At 36.6% G+C, this 23,258-nt stretch overlaps 4 protein-coding genes across 4 annotated transcripts; 3 read left to right on the top strand and 1 right to left on the bottom strand.

Moving 5' to 3' along the window:
* Nucleotides 1-718: 718 nt before the first annotated feature.
* LOC130732149 (uncharacterized) lies at nt 719-1,978 on the top strand. The gene is made up of 2 exons (XM_057584261.1): nt 719-1,199; nt 1,334-1,978. Exons 1-2 carry the CDS (start codon nt 918-920, stop codon nt 1,580-1,582), a joined length of 531 nt encoding a protein of 176 aa, XP_057440244.1. The 5' UTR covers nt 719-917; the 3' UTR covers nt 1,583-1,978.
* Nucleotides 1,979-5,282: 3,304 nt separating this feature from the next.
* LOC130725555 (ubiquitin carboxyl-terminal hydrolase 18-like) lies at nt 5,283-11,121 on the top strand. The gene is made up of 11 exons (XM_057576776.1): nt 5,283-5,784; nt 5,969-6,152; nt 6,276-6,364; nt 6,476-6,561; nt 6,644-6,806; nt 6,945-7,068; nt 7,879-8,036; nt 8,625-8,709; nt 8,972-9,184; nt 9,300-9,361; nt 10,149-11,121. Exons 1-11 carry the CDS (start codon nt 5,552-5,554, stop codon nt 10,936-10,938), a joined length of 2,187 nt encoding a protein of 728 aa, XP_057432759.1. The 5' UTR covers nt 5,283-5,551; the 3' UTR covers nt 10,939-11,121.
* A 2,577-nt stretch (nt 11,122-13,698) lies between these two features.
* LOC130725546 (F-box only protein 13-like) lies at nt 13,699-16,427 on the top strand. The gene is made up of 2 exons (XM_057576767.1): nt 13,699-14,160; nt 14,824-16,427. Exon 2 carries the CDS (start codon nt 14,836-14,838, stop codon nt 16,066-16,068), a length of 1,233 nt encoding a protein of 410 aa, XP_057432750.1. The 5' UTR covers nt 13,699-14,160; nt 14,824-14,835; the 3' UTR covers nt 16,069-16,427.
* A 1,233-nt stretch (nt 16,428-17,660) lies between these two features.
* Nucleotides 17,661-19,094, bottom strand: LOC130749557 (60S ribosomal protein L11-like). The gene is made up of 2 exons (XM_057602934.1): nt 18,981-19,094; nt 17,661-18,304 (listed from the first exon to the last, which is right to left on the bottom strand). Exons 1-2 carry the CDS (start codon nt 19,092-19,094, stop codon nt 17,825-17,827), a joined length of 594 nt encoding a protein of 197 aa, XP_057458917.1. The 3' UTR covers nt 17,661-17,824.
* Between the last annotated feature and the right edge of the window lie 4,164 nt (nt 19,095-23,258).

Genomic DNA, 23,258 nt, shown 5'->3' with positions numbered 1-23,258 from the left:
TTCTGGTGAATTTTTCAGAGTTTGAGTTGAGAACCCCTTTTCTGAATCAGATTTTCCTATTTATAGAGCTCCATGTCTCGCGTGTCCCTGGCGGTTTTCTTCCTTGTTGGTCGGGTTAGTGGGTCTGATTCCCCACGATCTGATGCTTGTTCCGGAGGTTTCATGCGTAGTGGTGAGGGTCGTGTTTCTCAACTGCCTCAACCGTTTCTTGGCCACGTTTTCGACCATCGTGGGGAGAATTTGACTTGGTCAATGTGGCACGTGTTACATGTGCCTGTGTTTAGTAGTAATTGTTGTTGTCGAATTTGGCTGCCCCATTAACTTAGTGCATTTTCCTTTTCATTCCTTTTAGTCAGAATTCGACTACTCTGAGTATTTTGGGCTGAATGCGTTTTTCTTTCTTGGGCCAAAATATTGGGCCAACAGTAAGTCATTTAAACTGCTAGTTCATTTGCATCTTTATGGTTGTCATTGAATACTTACCATCTTTTTATGTTTGCAGGGCCTCATGGCATGTTTAGAAGGATATGAGCACAGATTCTGAACTTACCTAATGGGCAGATTTGCAACTCTAAGGGAAATGTTTCAGAGATATGGAGGAGAGGTGATGCCCAAACCCATGAAGAGGTTAGCAGTGGAGATAGAGAAAAGTAAATACTGGTTTCCTACATGCAGTTCAGAGGATAAGTTTGAGGTTAAGTTCATGGGTACTAATGGTGATAGCTTTTATTGTAGACTTGAGGGCACATACTTGCACTTGTAATCTGTGGGAGTTGGTAGGAATACCATGCAAGCATGCTGTTGCATGCATATCATACAATTGTCTAAACCCACTGTCTTTTGTGCATGATTACTACAAAAGAGCAGCATATGAAGCAACCTATGGTCATGAGACCAGTCCTATTAATGGCCATAAAATGTGGGAACCTACCAATGACCCTGACATACTACCACCACTGTTTAAAAGGAGGCATGGAAGGCCTAAGAAACTGAGAAGAAGAGACCCTTATGAAGATACAAAGCAGGAACATCTAAACAAAGGAGTTGCAAGACATATGTGCAGCAGATGTGGCCAGCATGGCCATAACAGAAGGAGGTGCAGTCTTCCTCCACCTGTAGATGAAGAACCAGAAAGTTCTCAAGCACCAAATGAAAGTCAGGTTATCAATGAAACTCAAGCACAAAATGAAGTGCCCACTGTAAGTATATTTGTTAGTTGTATGGCTAGATCTATGGATTTCACATACATATATGTTAGTTCTATGCTAGTTCTATGAAATTAAATTATTCAACTGGTGAATTGAATTGCATATGCACTGAAATTGAATTACAGGATGGGGGAACCTCTCAAGCTGCATCTCAGGCTGGGCCATCTCAGGCTGGGTCATCTGAGGCTGGGCCGTCTCAGCCACGTCCAGTTGTTAGGCGCAAGTGCAGCAGATGTAAGCACGTTGGTCATAATTCAAGGAGATGCAATCTTCCTGTCATAATAGAAGACCCAAATACAACTCAAGCTGCTAGTTCTCAAGTTGTTGATGTAAGTATACTTGACAGATCTACCTTCAAATACAACAAATCATGAATCTGAATTAATTTCTGAAATTGCACAGGTTGGAGGGTCCTCTCAAGCTGTGCTATCTCAGGTTGGAGCTCGAGGACCAACTCAGGTTGGAGAGTCCTCTCAAGCTGTGCTATATCAGGTTGGAGCTGGAGGACCAACTCAGGAAGAAGGTGTGGGAAATCTGCCATCATCTGGAGCTGCATCTCAGGTTCATGGTGGGGAAGATCTGGCAGCATCTGGAGTTGAAGTAGCTGCATCTGGAGTTGTTTGATGAGAAATGAATGATGTAGTTAGGGTTAATTATTGTGTTGTTGTTTTTTTATAGCACATGGGTGCTCATTTTGATATACTTTGGATAGCACATGTGTGCTCATTTTGGTATACTATGGACACCATATGGGTGAGTTTTCTGATGTAGATGGCATTTAATGTGGACCACAAGTTGTCATGTTATGTTTTTTATTGCTAGTGGGATGGACCACTTCTTCCTATTTGAATCAAATGAGTCAATGAGATTCTCTTCATTGTTTGCTGTTTGCATTGGTTAAAGGTTAAAATGATTTGTTTAAGTTATTTGTGCTTTCTAGGTGAGTAGAGAAATCAGAATCATTAAAGGGACAAAACAACAACTGCTTAAAGACAACAACAACCATACTTTGTCATTACTTTTCAATCTCAAAGCTGTTACAGTAGAAATAACTTAAAGGCCCTAACTTAAACATAGTGCTATTGCAGCCATAATTTGTCATTCATTTCAGTCTTAGAGATGACATAGTGCTATTGCAGGCACAACCAACAACCAACATAACCATCAACCTAACTATCAATTCAATTCTACCCTACTTGAATTTCCCATAAATGAAGCAGTACGCTAATCCCACCACCCACAGCAGCACAGCAAATCCAACACTGAAAAATTCTCACATCATTCTTCATGGTTTCACAGTCAAGCTTCCTTTGCAGTTTGTTGTTCTTCTTCTTGCTTTCCTCAAATTTCCTGCTCAGTTCATCATGTTTCCTCTTCAAATCCTCCAATTCAAGCATTGTTTTCAGTAATTCAATCTCTTGTTGTCTTTGATCACATTGCCCTTGCCTGTCCAGATTATCATCCCACAAAAAAAACCCACAATCTTTGGGTGTCTGCAACTCCACAAGAAATCTGTCAAATCAATTTACGTGGAGAGATTCACAGATTAAGGTGGAGAGGAGTTTGAGTTACCTTGAAATTCCTGCATCTCCAGAACTTGCGACCTGGGTTAATTGAAGTGTGTGAAGTCAAGTACAAAATCAACTCACCACACTCGCAAATCCCTCCAGGAGGCAACGATTGCAGAGGAGAAGCACGAGAATCAGAGACAGAAGTGGAAGACAAGGCTGGCCTTCTCATTGTGTTGCTCGATAAAAAGTAAATGAAGAGCGGAGAAGAAGGGGAAGAACAGAGAAGAAGAGGAACAGCGGAGAAGAAGAGGAAGAAGAACTGAGAAGAAGAGGAAGAAGAACCATATCTTATCAATTGGGGAAATGGGGTTGGATTTGGGGATTTAGGGTTAGAGAAGAGGTTAGAGATTTAGGTTTATATTAGGATTAAATGATTAATTAGTAATATTAATTACGAAATATAAATATTCAAAAAAAAAATCCACGCCAGATCTCATTAATTGACGTGGAAGGACATGTCAGCGTTGGCCGGAGGCAAGGCTGCCGGAGGGACGGGTCAATTTTGTTTTTGAAAGTCTGAGGACGGTTCTCAGATAATTTTCCGGCGAGGGACGGTTTTCAAAACTCGCTCAAAGTACAGGGTTATAGTTTTTTAACCCTTCTTTTTATTAGTTTGTTCATGTAATTAGATGTAAATGAATATAATATTTTAAGGAATATTCTTTTATTATTCCATAGCATTCTGTAATATTTTTTAGAATATTCCTTAACATATGTTTTGTATTTTTCCTGTTATTATAAACAATACTGCCTACCTCACACAAATTGTGGTGAGGGTTATCACCTGTGAGTTCAATTTTAATTAGTTAATTAGTAACCTTCTCATACGCTTAGTTAACAATTCCATAAGTCAGTTTGGGAACTATCTATTGTATAAACTTTCATACATAACATTCTTCAACTTTTCCTTTCCTTGTAACATTCTCTTTATTTTGCCATTTTAACTTTTCATAATTATTTTCCTGCACACACTCCGCTTATTCTTCATAATCTTCTTTAATTATCCATTAGCTGCTGGTATAATTATTACTTTGTTTGTGTATATTGTAGAAGGAGGACTTTTCTTTTGGTATCTTTTATCAGTATTTTAATGCACTTTTAATTGGTTGTATTTATAGATGTTGGTGGGATCACACAAGAATGGCTACCACATGTTTCAAATGAAGGAAATAAATGAGCCGAAAAAAAGAAAAAGAACACAATAATTGATAGAAATAATATCCATGCATTGCATCAATTTGTTTATATTTTGTACCAGGCCGGCCCAAGGGTGAAGCCACCCAAGCAAGGGCTTTAGGTCTCAATTTTTTCTTTTCTTTTTACTAAGTAAAAAAGGCCCCCAAATTTTTTTTACTAAGCAAAAAAGGTCTCCAAAAATAAAGTTTACTTTAGCATTCATTTAGATAATAAGGCATCACTTTAAAGTTCGTTTTAAGCCTCCTTTAGTGTTGGGCCGGCCCTATTTTGTACTTATAGTATTTTATGAAGAACTACAGTAATTTTTTTTAGAAAGTGAAACTTTTTTAAGGCGAGAAAGTGAAACTAATTTTGTTTAAAAATGTTAGGAAATAAATTTTACTAATTTCAAAACGTAATGAAATAATTAAAAGAAAAGGTAGATATAGAATTTTTTGAGGTAATCATTTTAGTTATTCTTTTCTAGTTAAATTTACATATTTCTTTTTTGGTACTATTTACTTTTTATGGGTACATATATCTACATATATCTCATTGTAATGTTTCCTATTTATTTCCATTGCATCCAATTATTATAACTAAGAATAAGTGCATACTTTTAGAGCTTAAATACTATAGTAGTAATTCAATTAGAGTTAATTATTAATTTTTCATGTCATAAGTAACTTTATACGTTTAAAATGAGAAATATATAAATATGATTAAATGTATGTGTAAAACTCTCTACACTAGCGATCACCATATATAAATTAAATTTATAGGTTTAATATGCATGGTTAATGTAAATTAAAGCTCATTTATATTGACATTCAATCATGCTATGTTATATAAAATTACATGTTTACAACAATTATATATTTATTTTCGACTTTAATTAAGAGAGAAACTTGTGACACCTATTTAACACACCATTAAAAACTCAACTAAATGGTGTGTTCTAAAGGAGTTATATGCATGTCCCTTCAGACAATCTTAATTTCTTATACTTTTTCCTTCCCTTTCACTCTCCGGACAAACATCATAAAACATATTTCATTGGGTTTGTTTGGTGGTCATAATAAAATAAGACATTATAGGATCAAAGAGTTAGATCAAGACAAAATATGATAAGAGCAAGTCAGCAAGATATACCTATATGCTATCACAGTGAATAAATTGAGAGGATATGATATGATATAAATAATTAAAGTATATAATATATTTTGAACTTAATTTTACTTTAAAAAAAACTTAATTTTTCTAAATTAATAATTTTTAAAAACAACTAGTATATTTTCAGATTTTCTTTCCTTTTGTAGTTCCAAACATACCGTTAAATCCAAAGAAGAAAGAAAACCACCACACAGGAAATCACAAGGTTCCTTCCTTCTCCTCTGTTCCTCATCGTCCTCATCACAAATCCAAACAACGATCGACAAATCGAGATTAACACAATCTCAACACACGTTCCTGTCTCTGTCACAAGCAAATCGAAAACCCTAATTTCTCTTGTGATGTTGGCAGATTGGATTTGGAGCAGTGAATCAACGTTCAGTTGAGGACGGATGAACAACCCTAGGAGCAGGATCATCATAGATGCTTGTCTCTGGAGTATCATGGGATCTCAAGTGGCTACTGCAGTTTGTGATCTCCGCGTTTGTGGTGGTTCTTGGATTGCACACTCTCGTCAAGAATACGGCGTCAAAGTACTTTGAGGTCGACGCCAATTTCGACGCCATGCCTGGCCTTCTCATGGATGATACCGTTTGTGTCCTCTGCCGCAAAAACGCCACCAAGAAGTGCTCTCGCTGCAAATCCGTTCGATACTGGTTGATTCCTCTTCCCATGTTTTCATTGATCCATGTTGCCCAATAATTATAGCGCTTGGCTTGATTTTCAGTTGCTGGAAATTCTAGATTGAGTATCTGCTTGATAATCAATGTATTTGATTTTTTGAGTGATTTTTGAAAAGGGGGAAAAACTCACTTTGGCTTGGATTTATGGTTTTTTCAGCTCAGAAGCATGCCAACAGTTGCATTGGAAATCTGAACATAAGATGAAATGCAAGGCTTTACAGAGCAACAGTGCAATAAGCTTGGCTAAAGCTTCCGCAGCTGTGAATAAAACCACATCTTCAATTTCCCTGATCCCGCAATGTGGTCGTGGAACTTTCAGGCCTATCAAGCAGCCTAAAAATGTAATTCCTATTTATTATCATATATTGATAATGTTATAGGGTGGTTTTTTCTTACTTGGTTGGATCTTATATATTTCTTTCTTGCATGCTGAAATTGTATGTTTTTTTATTTTTTGTTTTCAGCCTCTCTTTCCTTATGATGAGTTTGTCAAATTGTTTAACTGGGACAAGCCAGGATTTCCTCCCTGTGGACTCTTGAATTGTGGAAACAGGTTTGCCTTTATTACAACCTTGCTTTAGCTTTATTACATCCTATCATTGATATATTACAACAAGAGGTTTCGGTTGGAATTTAACATGGATTGCAAATTGTAAATCTGCAGCTGCTTTGCGAATGTGGTTCTCCAATGTCTTTCATTCACAAAGCCACTTATTGCCTACTTGTTGGAGAAGGGTCACCGCAAAGAATGTAATGTCAGGAATTTGCTATTTGATCCTTGCTGGATCTTGAATATTCCTGATACTTATGTTTGTTAAATGTGGCTTTCCAGGCTGCCATAATGATTGGTGCTTTCTATGTGAATTTGAAATCCATGTTGAAAGGGCAAGGCTAAGTTCACAAGCGTTTTCTCCTATGAATATTCTGTCTCGTTTGCCTAATATTTCGGGTACACTGGATTGTGGAAGACAAGAGGATGCTCATGAGTTCATGAGGTGTATTTACAATTGAAGCAATGTTATTTGACGTCCAATAGCAAATTGTTATTGACTATTTAAGAAGGATGTCTAGCTTATAATAGTTTGGTATGACCCTAAAGGTTTTTCCCTCCAATATTTTTGATGCTGTTGTAGGTTTGCCATTGATACTATGCAATCTATTTGCCTTGAGGAATTTGGTGGAGAAAAAGCTGTGCCTCCTAACCTTCAAGAAACAACCCTTATTCAACACATTTTTGGTGGACACCTTCAATCTGAGGTTAGACTTCTTCTAATCAGACTGAAATCATAGTTTACCTTATTGTCTCATTTGTGCATAATCAAAATATAGAAACACATTGATATTGCTAGCTACATGGATCCTTGATGTGTTTATTCTTCTGATCTCATTAACTGAAAAAATCAATCCAGCCTAAGAGCTAAGAGTAATGGCTTTCAACTGTTTTCTTAATCAGGTTAGAGAATCACACAGTCTCGGTTCTTCATATCTCATTGTGCTTTCCAGATGAGAACAGGCCTTTTGTAATCTTTATATGTTCCATTTTTGTAGAAATTGGCCTAGAGTTACTCATTTCCTGATCCTTACTCTAGTTCAAAAGATAATTCTTAGCTCATTATTCAATTTTCAATTACTATAGCAATACAGAGGCTCTTCCTATCATCTGCATTATTTTTGTCTTTATTCTTTTCATCAAAGAGACGATGATAATCATCACATAGACTGAGATAGATGTAGTTGTGCTGAAGCACCTAGTTTTATGGGGGGTGGGATGCATTTTATAGCGTAATTTAAAAGGAGTTATAAGGTGCTTAATTTTTCTTTTTAGCTGTTATTGATCAAGGTGACTGGAAAAAGCTAAAGTGTGACTGTGTAGAAGGATGATTTTCTGTTTTCTAGCTGGGTTCTGGGCTTCTGGCCATGGGTAAAATTTAAGCTGTCATGTGCTTGCCTTCTCTAGCATTCCAAGTTGTAGTTTCTACATGATTTAGCCTTTTATATATTCAGCATTTTGAATCTTTTCTTGAGTGGTTATTGATTTTTGCATTTTTTTTTTCTTGGAAAAAATAGGTGATTTGCACAGAATGTGAGAAGAATTCAAATCAGTATGAAAATATGATGGACTTGACAGTTGAAATTCATGGAGATGCTGCTTCCTTGGAGGAATGTCTAGACCAGTTTACTGTTAAGGAGTGGCTTCATGGGGATAATATGTATAAATGTGATGGGTAAGGTTGCTTAGAAAAATATTATATATACTGTGAATTAAATAATAATATGCTTAAAGAAACGTTGCTTGGGAGTTGATCATTATTTGTATATTTTCATTTTTATGAGGATATTATAACTAATAGAACATATAGTCAATCATGTTCATGTTGACTAGGCTAGAATAATCAATTCCTGATTATTAGGCTAGTAAATAGTTTTTGGCCAGCTGAATTACCCTCTAACTGACTGTATCAATCAATAAATACAAGAGCAGGTATAACACACAATTTCTCTCGATAGTTCTTTCTTTCAACTACAAGAATAACTTAATAAATAAAATCTTAAATTATTTTAAAGCTGCTTTTTATCCTGATTATACCAGAGTTCTTGCAGAACATTGTTTCCTATTTAAACGTATCATTGTTGTTTTATTTTTCCCATTTTGGGATGTGTATTTAGATGATTGAGGCACAATATTTGGAAAGAGTTTTATAAATAGGAAATTTGTATGGTAAAAAGTTGGCTATCCTGAAATATACAATTGAAAGATATGCTTTTACTGTGAGGCAGGTCATGTCTTAACAAAATTTTGCTTCTGTTTGCAGGTGCAAAGGTTATGTCAAGGCATGGAAACGTCTCACAGTGAAACGGGCTCCAAATATTCTTACTATTGCCTTAAAAAGATTTCAGGTCTGAGTAATTTAGTCTCAGATCTTGAATGATGCTATAACTTGTTTAATTCTCACTTGTATGGTTTTTAGTTCCCCCTCTCAAAATGTGCTTCATGTGATGTAAATTGTACAGATATTACTATGACTATGTACCATATTCTGCTAGCACATTATATTTTATCCTACTATGCATAAAGGCTTGAAGACATGAAATGTTTCTTAAACTTTTCTTTGTCAATTTTCTCATCATTTTCTTTTTCTGTGGCATTGTGGAACTGCAGAGTGGGAGTTTTGGAAAACTTAACAAGAGAGTAACTTTCCCCGAGACTTTGGATCTTAGCCCTTACACAAGTGATGTTGGAGATGGATCTGACATCTATAAGCTTTATGCCGTTGTAGTCCATATTGATATGCTGAATGCTTCATTTTTTGGTCATTACATCTGCTACATCAAGGATTTCCAAGGAAACTGGTATAGAATTGATGATTGGAAGGTAAAATTCTTAGTGTCTCGATATAACTTTGAACAGCATTTTCCTTTTTGTTTAATGAACTTCGTTAATGTTTTTGAAATTTTAATATCCGTATTTGGTTTGTATTATTTCTCAGGTTATGGGTGTGGAATTGGAGGAGGTGCTTTCTCAGGGCGCATACATGCTGCTGTATAGCAGGTATTCTTGTGATCATATGCTGAAGAAGCTACTGTTTTCTAAGACAACATTCCATATAATATATGCTCTCCCATATCTTTCATGTGGCGCCTTAATTATACTGTTCCCTTTGAACTTAGGCTAACCTGATTTTGTCATTTGTATTGGTATTTTCATTAAATAGGATTTTTTAGGGTTGATTAGTAGTGAACTTAAATTTAGATCATTTTGTACATTTTAGCTGGTTCTTCTTCATCTTGCTCAGAAGTTGAACTTTATGTTAGTTGGTGTTGGTGGTGATTTAGGCCAGGACTGGGATGACAGTCTGATCATTTGAATGGTGGGCAAGGTTAACTGTTAGAACACTGGCCCATCCTTTTTGTGTGTGAAACCAAGAGAAGCTTAAGTTCTGTTCTTGTTAGTATTTGGCTTAATTTTTCGATGCCACTCTGACCTAGTCTTAATGTTAGTTTTTCATGGGAAACTGTCTGATGCCTTGATATATTATTCTGTTCCTAGTTTTCTTATATGATTTAAGATTATGTATTTATTTTTGCATTCCCATGTGTAATGCATCTTCTTTACTTTCTGTGTAAGATCTTAAATCCTGGAAGCTTGTTTAAAGTAGTTTCCCTTTCCTACGCCTAGTGAGAATCCCGGTTATTTGAACTATCGTTATCTTAGGTTTGATTAAGAATGGTTTTAATAATCAAATTTAGGACAGATGCATTTAGCTTTTTTGGGAACCAATATGTCAATTATTTCAACTTGAAGTGACGCTCTAATTACTTGATTTGCTTCTGGACAGGGTTAATGCACGACCCTCAGGACTTCAAAGTATTGAATCTTCAGAGGCGGCAGATATGAAAACATTCGAAGTGGGAGTGCAGCCTGGCTCTTCTAAACAAGCTGAGTGCTTTTCAGATACGAATACTGCGACTTACAGCAAAGGGTGTGAGGCTCTTCCATTTGGTATTAGTCCAGAGTTGAAGATTTCTGCCAGTGAATCTGTGTCTTTGACCGAAATGAGCTGTGGTGCAAAAAGCGAGCATTCTAATGATATGGATGTTGAGGTTGCAAATGAAACTTCCTCTAGTGGCGTTGAATCATCTTATATCTGCAGTTCTCAAGCTGCCGAACATTGGGGGGATATAGATATTACCAGATCAAATCCATGCTCATCTGTTTTAGGAGAGATTTCAGGCTGTAAAAAAGAGCAAGATGATAGTGATATGGCTAAATCTGCTCCTTCTCTAGTTTTGCCAAATGGCTTCTCGGGCTTTGATAAGGATTCTTATGTTTCAGAGGATTATCAGAACTTAAGGGGAGATTCAGAACATGTAGATGCGATTGAGTGCAAGTCAATTGCAGCAAAAGACAATGTGAAGCTTAGCAATGGGTATGCCAGTTCAAACATACATGATATGCCTGTTGAAGATGGTGGTGCTGTATTTTCTGGGGTCGGTTCTTGTTCGAGTGAAACATCCTCAGCTGAGATGCATCAATTGAAGCGGAGATTGCCATTTTACAGTTCTGAAGCTGAGGAAGGAAATGAACTCAATAAAATGGAATCAGCAGGGAACAAGTTAATAAAGTAGGTGCAGCTATTTATATTATTTGTTCATATCAATTTGATAACCCCATCATCAGAAAGAGAGATGGTGAGTTGGGAAATTTTTGTCTGGGGTTTCATTATTTGCTGGAACCTTGGACCTCATTGTAACATTGTTGATGGATTCTCTAATTTTATTTTAGTGATAGAATTAACTGCTTAACCCTAATATCTTTTTAACTTTGTCTATGACCAAAATAGACAATTGGTATTTAGTTATCCAAAATTCATCAGTTGTTAATTCTTATAATAACATATTTAACACTTATTTTGGTTAGGAGTACATCCAGCAGAAAATGACGAAAGTTAATCCCTTCAGTTGCATAAAATATCTAACAATCAAAACAGAAGATACAGTGAACTGTTATTTCAGTTTACTTTGAAAGAGACAAGTGTTAGTAAATACTGTGGGATGTTGAAAGAGACTAATAACTGAAATATGTGTCTGCTCTTGAGATGGCTTTAAAGTTAAAGCATGTATCAGTACAGAAAAAGCTATCAATACATCTACGCTTTTCAGGGTAACTACTGCTTTTTTATACACAATTAGCACTTTACAACCATTTGATACTTAGGGAAAGAAATGGTAGCAGCCGATTTCAACAGTGACAGTGAAAATCTGAGGTCAATGTGTTCAGATTAGAGGGAGAGGCTTCTAAACTTGATTCAAATTGATTTTCTACAACCACCTACGCTATTTCTATTTCAACTACAGGAGAGCTTCCGACTCACGGGTGTGGGGCGGGAGTGTCGTTGCTTTGTTTCATGGACTGATTGTAATAACCCACAGAAAATACCCTCGGAGGGAACTTCTCTAGGTAGCTACGGATTTCTTTTATCATGAAATCAGCTATTCAACCAAATTACTTATCCTCAGGTGAGAAACACGAACGATAGAGGCTGCAGGGAGATAGGGCGTGTAGCTAGAGCTAGAGCTAGAGAAATCAGTCATTAGTGTATGTTCAATATTAGTTGAGTTAATGTGCAAGCAATTTTTCTCAATCATAAAGAAGAGTTCGATTCACTTTTTATCTCAAAGCGAATGCTAATGATCGACACAAACAGGCATAAAACATATCTTATTCATTAGAGGTGTCTAATTTTAAAAGGAGACAAAAGCAAGGTGAATTTGACAAATGTGGTTGCAAATGAGGAATCGAGACCAGCGCATTTACTTGTTTTGGTCGTGTGAGCGTGAAAGTGCACGAAGAGGAGAAAAAGAACAAAAGAAAAAGTTCCTAATTAATGGCTTTTGTTTTGTCTTTCAATATTTTCTTCCCACTAATTATTCAACTCAATATATTACTATAATCAAATCTCTCTTTTCAAAGAACAAAATTTTTATTATAGTACTTCCTCCGGTCCTATTTATAAGCAACAAAAAAAAAATTCACATAGTTTAAGAAATGTAGTTAAACTAGATAAAATGCATTAAATTTGTCTTGAATCAAAATAAACTTCCAAAATTACCCTTTGTTATTAGTGTTGAAAAGTGGGAAAGAGAGAGAATAATTAATGAGACACATTTTACAAGTTAGAATTAATAAGGGCATCATTGGAAAAAATTAATTAATATAGCTCAAACTTTCATTTGATTCTTATAAAAAGGACCAAAATTTTTCTTCTCTTTCATACTTATAAATAGGACCGGAGGGATTATATGCTTGGCTTCTGGATAAAGCTTTGAACAATGAGCAAGCATTGACTTGTAGTTATAGCAGCACAGCATCTACGAGAGCAAAAGAAGAGACAAAGATTCGGTTAACGAGGTGCCAAAGAAACCGGGAATAGGGGGTTTGCTTCTTGCTTTTTGCTTTGGGAGGCACAGTGAGAAAAAAACAACACCATTGCAGTGACAGGCAAAACCCACCACCATCATGTGCATGTTTGGATTAGACTTCTTACAATTGATTTTGAACAAAAGCTTCATAAGAGCTTACAAAAGGCTTTTTTTTTGTAAAATATTTTGTGCCCGATCACCCTACTCATGCTCATTATTCTGAATTTAGAATTTAGTCATATGACTCTTCATTCCTTCTCACGTGATCTTATATGAGGATTAAAACGGAAAGTTTTTCCTGCACATTCAATTTGTGTTGTCAACAGAGAGTTTATGCTTTGAGATTTACTGAATAGTTTAAAACCTACTTATAAGTTAGTTGAACTATTTTTCATAAGTTGTTCAGATTAACTTATTAATAAATGTTTATAACCTACTTACAACATATTTTGAGCTTATTTCATTAAGTTTCTCATATTATTAGCTTGTGAAAAAATCTTTATTTGATAAGCGCTTAATTATGTTTTTAACTCAAATGTACCCAAAATTTATTTTTAAAATGAATTGTTAGTGAAATGATAAATGTTTTATACTTCATGAAAATGCTACTTTGCAAGGTAATGTGAAATCAAATTGTAAGATTTCATAATCACATAATTGATTATGGCAGAAGTTATTCTAGCTTCTTTTCTACAAAAACTAATTTATCTAGTTTGATTATGAAATTAAAATCAATTCTGCAAAACACCTATATTACTATCCAAAAGTGATTTTATCATGTGAGAATTGATTGTGAGGTTCTTCAACTCAGCCAAACATACCCCACCTCTTCCTGCCACCCCTTTGACAATTGACATCCATATAGACATGGATAGCCCCATGACTTTGAAACTTTGTGATCCTTTCTCTTTCTTTTATGCAGAATGGTGGCGATTAAAGTGAGTACATGTGCCACCAGTGTTTTTTTTGTTTGTTTTTGTTGAGGGGTGTCATGTCATGTGTGCACTTTACTGTTTTTCCATTTTCCAACCCAGAATCCAAAGCCAAAACCTTAGATTAGATTCCTTGGAGCATAAGAGTCAACGACTTCACTTCTCAAATCATATATATTTACACACACACACAAGTACACAACATAACACAAGACATTTGACATTAAGGAACACTCGTGTGTGTGTATGGTATGTGGTGTGTCTAAGTGTCAACCATCCAACTCCAACGAACGAAGCTTCCTACCACACTTCCTACTATTCCATCTTGCTTTACCCTTTTTACCCTGCACCTCCTCCATCACCCTATTAAACACAACCTTCCAACCCCACCTCTATCTCTATCCATCTATCTCTCTTGGATTCTGCAATTTACTCTCTTTCTCTCTGTGTGTTTTACCCTATCCACACTGCAGAGCCACAGTTTCAGTTCAAACAGGTATGTTCTGTTCTATTTTACTTTATTTTTCACATTTTGTTTTAAGTTCAAAGAATAGTGTGAAAGAGGGAGTGAGGAACAGAAGTATAGAGTTTTGTTGAAACTGACAGAAGGGGTATTCTCAAGCTTCATTTTTTTGTTTCTGAAGGACAGGCATTAACATTTTTATTAATATGCAGCTTTATTTGATTTTGAAAATACAAAAGTTGCAAGTTTTGGTCGCAAAGGTGAAGAATTTTGGGTAGAAGGGGAAATAGTATCACTAGAGGGGTTGGGGAACCAAGGGTTGAGATTATTTTGTTGATTTTGGCCTTGCAGTTCCCTTTTAGATTAGTATTTAGTTCAATGCTCTGGTTGTTCGAGCTTAAGCATATGTTTCGGGTTCGAGTCCATATGAAAGTAGTTGCCTTAAATACTTGGAAGAGAGAGTTTTGTTGTTCATTCATGTTGGTTCTACCTGCCTTGAACATGAATGTGAGCAATGTCTATAAAACAGTTAATTATTAAATCACAATTAACTTAGCAAATCCAATTTATTTATTTTTTTCTTTTTGTTCCATTTGGAAATCTTTGTTCACTTTTATTAGCTTCGAGATTAGTATATAGGCTGTCAAAATGGAAGAGTTGATTGTTTGATAACATCTTCCTTTTTTGTTGCTGCAGTTGTTTTTGTCAATGGAATGCATTGGCAGAAGTGTGAGTTTGAAGAGAAAGTCACCAGAAAATGGAGATAATCCACTCTTCAGCAACTTTTCTCTGGATGACCTTAATGAAGATCTGTTTGAAAGGATACTTTCATGGCTGCCAACTTCCACATTCTTCCGCGGTACTTCGGTGTGCAAAAGATGGAAATCAGTTGCTGCTTCTACCAGTTTCAAGCATGCCTGCTCTCAAATTCCTTCAAGGGAACCTTGGTTTCTCATGGTTGCTCCCAACCTCAACCAATCTGTTATCTTTGACACTGCTGAAAGCTCTTGGAAAAGACTCAACCATCCACCTCTTCTGCATGAAGAATCTAACCAAAGTTGCATGCCGGTTGCATCCTCCGGCGGCTTGATTTGCCACAGAAAATTATCAGGAGACTTCATTGTGAGCAATCCTGTGACAGGATCTTGCAGTGAACTCCCTCCACTGCACATTTCATCTCAGAACCAACCTCTCAATGCCATTGTGATGAGAACAGCTTCAAAAGACCAACTCTCCTTCAGAATTGTGTTAGTCTTCGGCGAGCTTCCAAATCTCGTGTTTAAAGTCTACAATTCAAGCTCTGGCTGTTGGGAAAATGAGACTGCACTGAGGAGAAAGGTTGGTGATATTGATAATTCCATGGAATATGATTCAACAGATGAGAATGCTGTGTATTTTCTCAGCAAAGGTGGAATTGTGGTAGCAAGCAGCTTGCAGAGAAGCGCTTCTAAGCAATATTCATCAGTTGTTACCAACAAAGATGGTAATGAGATCGTGTATTATCTTAGCTCCTCAGGGACAGTGGTAGCTTGCAATTTGACAAGAAAGTGCTTCTTTGAGCATCCCAGGTTGTTGCCAGTTTTTAGTGAGTACTCCATTGATGTTGTGGAGTGTAATGGGGAGATGCTGATTGTTTTGTTATCAGAGTTCTTGGAAACTGCTAGTCTTAGGGTGTGGAAATATGATGAGGGTTGGCACCAGATTGCAGCAATGCCAGTGGCTAATTCCCATGAGTGGTTTGGGAAAAAGGCTGATATAAACTGTGTAGGAGCTGGTAACCAGATTTTTGTGTGCTTGAACTCCCCTGAAATATGCACTTATGTTCTGTGTGATTTGGAGACCAACAAGTGGGTTGAATTGCCAAAATGCTGCCTAAATGGTGAAGTCATGGACTTCATGTCTGCTTTTTCATTTGAGCCTAGAATAGAGGCTTCTGTGTGAAGGCAAATTGGCAGGGCCTTACTAGGTGGAGTTTTTCTGCGCATAATGGTCTCACTCGGCTCGAACATGACTGCCTCATTTGAGGATAAGTGGTGTTTAGATCAAAAGTTGGCAGGGCCTTTTATCTTCACCTTCATTACCATCCCTTTTCTGTTCCCCTGGAGCAACTTTTCCTTTTCGTTTGTAATTGTTTGTACTTGAGTTGTCAAAGAAAAATAGGTAGCTAGAGAAAGAGATGGAAACTAACCAAGTGATTGATTGATTGCTGACTAAGATATTGCTATTTTTTTCATTGATTGTTAGGTGTACACTGTTTCAATGAGTGTTATCATCAATGAATGACCTTGTTTGGTGAGTTATGGGCAGTTTTTGGTGCAACTTTTCCTACTTCATTTAGGAAAACAGTTCTATGCAATTGTTCTCTTCCAGATATTGCTAGTTAGCATAAAATCCCTAGTTTCTTAATTTTGCTACTAATAAACATTGTTGTATAACCATATGCAAATGATGTTTATTTGTTCAAGAAATGAAAAACCAAGTAATTAGCTTTTGGTTGATTAGTAAGGCCACGGAAAATTTGCATCTTCAAGACTCAAGCCACATCACAAGGAAGAAGATCATAAAATTGTGTCATGTAGGCATGAGTATATCATTTATAACCTTACATGTGTGATTTTTAAATGACATGACAGGGAAAGAGATATCAAATGGGACATGATATGTTTTTCATAAGCAAATGGGACATGATTTGAGTCCTCTTCACAACACCTGCTACACTATTTCAGCAGTAACTGGTAAATGATAGCACGCAATGTGCTTCAACCACTAAGCAAATAAATTGGAAGAATTTGTGTCACTGGTATTCCCAAAACTTTTCCAAGGTTTCTGATAAATATTGTTTATTGGAATCCAATTGAATTAATTTAAGATCATTAACGAGTTACTTAGGCTCAAGGTTGGAGCATAAGTACACCATGTTAACTTGGAACAACATCTAGTACTACTATTAAATTTTCTATCTGTTCTTAAAGAGACCAAGCCACTTGAGATTGGATCAATAAACAACCAACTTAACAACATGCGTCATTCTATTTGCATTCCTCTTACACTCTTTACATTTTAGTGTACATTACATTTTCCAGCAGTTGTTCCTTCATGGATTTGTCCTCAAACTCCTCCTTATCGTCTGCTATTGTCTCCAACTCATGAAAGCTCGTGAGGGGGAGCACATTTCAACATTTCATAAACTCTGCAAATCTTATTTTCTTTTTGTCAGGCACCTCCTCCGTGTCTGAAAATCTCCACTTAAGTGTCCAACAACTCAGCTTCATGCTTAGACAAATCCATATCCTCCATCCTGCTAATCAGTCTGGACGTTAACATTGAATTAGTTCTTGAATAAAAGTGATTAAATAAAATATTTGACGTAAAAACGAAATTAGAGAAAATTCGTATAGAACATTCAAGGAAATTTAGAAAATGTTACTCTTATATTCTTGCATATAAGTATAATTTTCACTCCTCTCTTGCATATACACAATTGAGATTTTTCTGTGAACAAAGGGTACCAGCCTATAGCTAGAGACTAATCCTTTTGGTGAATGAATCAACCAAAAATAAATTGATCAGAAATAAACTCCATACAAAAGTTCATAACCAGACACATTAATATTCTAGAAATTTAAGCTACTTAGTTCAATAAACATCAAGTTATAATCAACAAAACTTGCAAATTCCATAGACAATATAGCTCGGTCTAGAAAACCGCTTGCGCCTTGTTGAGGATAAAACCTTCATATTTCACCTGGAACCACTTCATAGCATCATCTTTTGTGACACGATGCTGGATCCCAACACGAGACTTGCACCGACGACGACGTCCAACACGGTAACCAGGGCGTTCCAGAACAACAAAGAAATCCATGCCGTATATACCAGTTGAAGGATCATACTTTATTCCCAGATCAATATGCTCTTGAATACCAAAGCCAAAGCACCCAGTATCACTGAAGTTTTTTCGCAGAAGTCCATATTCCTTCACCTTCAAACCATTCTCCAAAAGCTGCATTGCCTTGTCACCTCTAACAGTAATATAGCATGCAATCTTTTCATTTCTTCTAATACCAAAAGAACGGACAGTGTACCTAGCTTTGGAAAACACAGGGGTTTGGCCACTGAGCTGCTCCAACACCTTGGCGGCTCTTGTTTGAACCGAAGTGGAGCTGCTCCACTGAGACTAGTCCTTTTCAAGACATAGATATTACCGAAGTGGATTTTTCCTCTCCCAACAAATCATTTTCCATACACAACACCAATGTTTGAACCTAGCCAGCATGCTTAAGGGACCCAGTTATCAAACAACTGGGTCAGGCTTTGTTGGTTACATGATTGAGATTAAATTGGTCATTCCATACTTGGATACCAATCCCTTGCTTGAAAATTTACACCTTTAGGTAAAGCTTAGAAGATTCATATATTAGATAGAGTTGAATTCAATTCTTTTCCCTAGGATCCACGCTCAATTAGAGTTGAATTGCCAATCAAGTCAAGGAAACTTGATCACATTAGAGGTGCTCAAGCCCTAATTAGTATTAATCATAGCGAAATCCAATCACAAACCAAACAGTTAACTAATAAAACAATCAATTATATCAATGCAAAATATAATTGAAGCTGTATTATACCTAATCCTAAAAGGATTTTAGAAATACATGGTCAATATTCCAGAAGAATAAAGAAGTTAAGACGATGAAAAATCATCTGACTCTCCAACTAAAATCTTGAATCTTTGCTTCCTCTCATACTCAGAGCTCTGTATTCTGAAAAACGAAGTTTAAGTTATGAAAATGGCGTACTAAAATGAGTTTATATCATTCAGGTACATATCCCACTCAATACATTCAAGTAATTACATGCATGAAGCTCCCTTGCTTTTCGAAGGAGGCCTTCAATGCGTAAATACACAAATTTCTTGCAAATTTAGGTGTAGATAAAATGCTCTTCGACAGGACTCTTTTCAAAACCATAGCTACCCAATGTGGACTGTGTAGTTAAGCGCATACAGGTGCACTTGGAACTTGAAATTCCTTTTTCGTGCATAGTTATGCGATTTTCCTATGTAGCTATGCTCTAAATTTTTCAAACACTTGAACTTTCAAATTATCTTTAAATTGGTACAAAGCTTCTGAATTCAAGAATTGCACAAATTCAGCTCAAAACACGTGATTTTAACATGAAATTTATCGATATTAAAATCCAACCAAGAATTTAAGAACTATGAAGTTGGTAATCGACTCTATCATGACTTGCAGCCCTATAGAAAGAGATCTATTGAACATAAGTTGAATAAAAAGCTTAGTCCCAGATTCTATGGAGCCTATCAGATTGTAGAAATGCAGTTGCTTATAAGCTGGAAGTCTGGAACTACCATCACATAGTAGAATTCATAAAAGTATTTCATGTTTCTTCCTTAAAAAAGTTGTGGGTTCTAAATTTTAGTCACGACCATTACCAGAGATACTCTCAGAAGATCAGGAGTTACTTGTTTATCCTAAATCAGGTTTGGAGTTGAGGAAAACAGCAGCAAGTGAAATAGAAGTATTGATTCAATGGAAACAAACTTCCTTCATGTGAAAACAGCTTAATAAGGTAAAATAATCCCGACTGTCATAATTAGTTAGGAGCTTAGGATAGCAATAAATAAGGTAATATCTACCCTGAGGTATAAATAAGAGAGCGAGGCAAGAGTGAAGTTAAAAAAATTAGTAGGAAATATATAGGAGAGGCTTGAACTCTTGAAATCAAGGGAAGTTGTATTCATTCTGATTCTCTTGGTTACCATACTGGTGAACCATAGAGTAGAGTTCTACATCCAATAAAAGTCGTCTTTCAATTTTCTCTCTTAAGCAGTTCTTATCAGAGAGTTAGAAATTAAAGAAATCATTCATTGATTGAAAATAAAAGCAGTCTTCTAAGCCCTTGGCTTTCTGGAGAAAAAAGCATTTCTCAAGCACAATCACATAAGCTGAAGATCAGCTCCATATCTCCAATGTCTCAAATATATCGAAAAAGCATTTTTTTAGTAAAGTTATCCAATCGAAAGGGAAAAAATGAATATATGAATGATCAACTACAATATCATTAATAATAAAAAGCCCATAAGAAAAAGAAGAATACAATTATTAGTTAAATCTTTTGAACACACAGAAATCTTCAGTTCAACACTTGAAAGTAGGAGAAACTGTATTATTATTTCTTAATCAGAGAATACAAAGGGTAATTACATTATATAGAAGAAGACTAATCCTAAATAAGGAAATAACTAATTATGTACACAATCTCCTAATAAGAGAATAAATCTCCTAATACTGAATATAATATTCTAATAATAATTCTTATATTAATTCCTTATTTACAACACCCCCCTCAAGCTGGTGAATGGATATCTATCATTCCCAGCTTGCAAGTAAGCTCTCTAAACCGCTCCAAGGGAAGTCCTTTGGTGAGCACATCAGCCAACTGAAGTCCTGAGGGGACGTACTGTGTAGATATAAGACCACTATCCAATTTCTCTTTGATGAAGTGTCGGTCTATCTCTATGTGCTTTGTTCTGTCGTGTTGGACTGGATTGTGCGCAATACTAATGGCAGACTTATTATCACAGAAGAGTCTCATGGGAGCTTCATACTTTATTTTTAAATCATCTAGTATGATCTTCATCCACAACAATTCACAAACTCCTTGAGCCATGGCTCTGAACTCTGCCTCTGCGCTTGATCTGGCAACTACATTCTGCTTCTTGCTCCTCCATGTAACTAAATTTCCACCCAAGAACATACAATATCCAGTAGTGGATCTCCTGTCAACAATTGACCCTGCATAATCTGCATCAGTATAAACCTCCATAGACAATTGCTCACTCTTCTTGAACAACAGACCCCTCCCTGGACTGGCCTTCAGATACTGCAAGATTCTATCCACAGCCTGTAAGTGTCTCTCCTGTGGGTCATGCATAAATTGACTGACAACACTAACAGGATAAGCTATGTCAGGTCTAGTGTGAGATAGATAAATGAGCTTCCCCACAAGTCTCTGATATTGAGCCTTATCAACCCTAAGGTCCTCCTCACTACTTCCAATCTTGTGGTTTTGCTCTATCGGCACTCCCATGGGCTTACAACCCAATTTTCCAGTCTCTTTGAGAAGATCAAGGACATACTTTCTTTGAGATATGAAAATCCCTTGCTTCGAGTATGCCACCTCCATACCTAGGAAATATTTCAGCTTTCCAAGGTCCTTCATTTCAAATTGGGCTGCCAACTCTTTCCTCAGATTCTGCTTCTCAAGTTCATCATTACCTGCAATGATCATATCGTCTACATAGACTAACAAAAGAGTGAGTTTACCATTTCGAGTATGTTTGATAAAGAGGGTATGATCACCTTGGCTTTGTTTATAACCCAGAGACACCATAGCATTAGTGAATCTCCCAAACCAAGCTCGGGGTGACTGTTTGAGCCCATATAAAGCCTTCTTCAGTTTGCACACCCTATTTCTTCCTGAAGTAGGGTCATACCCTGGTGGAATCTCCATATACACCTCTTCCTCCAAATCTCCATGCAAGAAAGCATTTTTAACATCAAACTGTTGCAACTCCCAATCAAAGTGAGCTGCTAAGGAAAGAATGATCCTTACGGTGTTCATTTTTGCTACCGGAGCAAATGTCTCATCATAATCAATTCCATAGGTCTGGGTGTATCCCTTTGCAAGTAGCCTCGCCTTATACCTGTCAAGTGTGCCATCAGATCGGTACTTCACGGTATATATCCACTTGCAACCTACTGTCCTCTTGTCATTTGGCTTCTCAACAATCTCCCAAGTGCCATTTTTGTCCAGTGCATGCATCTCTTCATTCATGGCTTGAATCCAGTTCTTATCTTTTAAAGCTTCTTGTACTGATGTAGGGACTCTAATAGAGTCAATAGCTGAAATAAAACTCTGATGCTGCACAGAAAGATTTTGAGTAGACACAAATTGGGATATAGGGTACTTGGCACAAGAACGTTTTCCTTTTCGTAAGGCAATAGGTAAGTCATCAAGGTTATGCTCATAGGAATTACTAGGCTCAGGGTTCGGAACACTTACCTCAGGATCAGATGGTTGGTCTTGTTGTTGGATCAGGACGGGTTTTACTTTCCGCTGGTACTTTATCCTGAACCTGTCAACATTATTTTGATCCGGTACTAGTTCAGGATCATTGTCATCATTCTGATCTGGTACTAACTCAGGACCATTGTCATCATTCTGATTTGGTACTTGTTCAGGACCATTGTCATCATCATCACTGTCCTCAGTGATAGGAATGGAGGAAGGCATCAAGGGCTCCTGTAGAAGAGGAATAACAGACAATTCTGGAGACTCAGCTTCCTGAGTATTCCCCCCCTGAAGCTGAGGATTGGGATAAAAAGACTCTGATTCTTGAAAAGTAACATCCATGGATATATAGACACGACGACTAGGAGGATGATAACACTTGTATCCCTTTTTATCTGAGGCATATCCTATAAAGATGCACTTAATAGCCCGAGGATCTAACTTACCCCGATGATGACCATGAACATGAACAAAGGCGGAACAGCCAAATACACGACTTTGAAACCCTGACTTAATGGGCACTGACGGAAAGAAGCTAGTCATAACCTGCACAGGACTAACATTAGATAAAACCCTAGAAGGTAACCTATTAATTAAATAAGCAGCCGTTAAGACAGCTTCCCCCCAATAAAACTTAGGAACATTCATTTGAAAGAGTAACGCTCGAGTGATTTCAAGAAGATGACGATTTTTCCTTTCAGCAACCCCATTTTGTTGTGGGGTGTCAACACAAGTCAACTCATGAACAACACCATTTTTTGTAAGAAATTCAGAAAAATTCTTGTTAACATACTCTTTCCCATTGTCTGACCTTAACCTCTTAATAGGTTTCCCAAACTGTGTTCTAATCATGTGGAAAAAGTTAACAAATAATTGAAACACCTCAGACTTATCTTTCATAAGAAAAATCCATGTAATCCGAGTACAATCATCAATAAAAGTAACAAACCATTTTGCACCAGAAACATTAGAAATGGACGAAGGTCCCCACACATCAGAGTGAACAAGATCAAAAGGTTGAGCACATTTATTATTAC

Source organism: Lotus japonicus, chromosome 1 (assembly GCF_012489685.1).
Source record: "Lotus japonicus ecotype B-129 chromosome 1, LjGifu_v1.2".
Taxonomy (NCBI): Eukaryota; Viridiplantae; Streptophyta; class Magnoliopsida; order Fabales; family Fabaceae; genus Lotus; species Lotus japonicus.
Note: the sequence above shows the minus strand (reverse complement) of the source record. Positions and strands in the feature narration are given on the sequence as shown.

Coding starts and splice junctions, on each gene's coding strand:
- LOC130732149 (XM_057584261.1), top strand. CDS start 918: ATGTGGGAACCTACCAATGACCCTGACATACTACCACCACTGTTTAAA. Junction 1,200..1,333: donor CACAAAATGAAGTGCCCACT/GTAAGTATATTT, acceptor ATTGAATTACAG/GATGGGGGAACCTCTCAAGC.
- LOC130725555 (XM_057576776.1), top strand. CDS start 5,552: ATGCTTGTCTCTGGAGTATCATGGGATCTCAAGTGGCTACTGCAGTTT. Junction 5,785..5,968: donor TGCAAATCCGTTCGATACTG/GTTGATTCCTCT, acceptor TGGTTTTTTCAG/CTCAGAAGCATGCCAACAGT. Junction 6,562..6,643: donor GAAGGGTCACCGCAAAGAAT/GTAATGTCAGGA, acceptor GTGGCTTTCCAG/GCTGCCATAATGATTGGTGC.
- LOC130749557 (XM_057602934.1), bottom strand. CDS start 19,094: ATGGTTTTGAAAAGAGTCCTGTCGAAGAGCATTTTATCTACACCTAAA. Junction 18,305..18,980: donor AGCAAGGGAGCTTCATGCAT/GTAATTACTTGA, acceptor GAAAAGGACTAG/TCTCAGTGGAGCAGCTCCAC.
- LOC130725546 (XM_057576767.1), top strand. CDS start 14,836: ATGGAATGCATTGGCAGAAGTGTGAGTTTGAAGAGAAAGTCACCAGAA.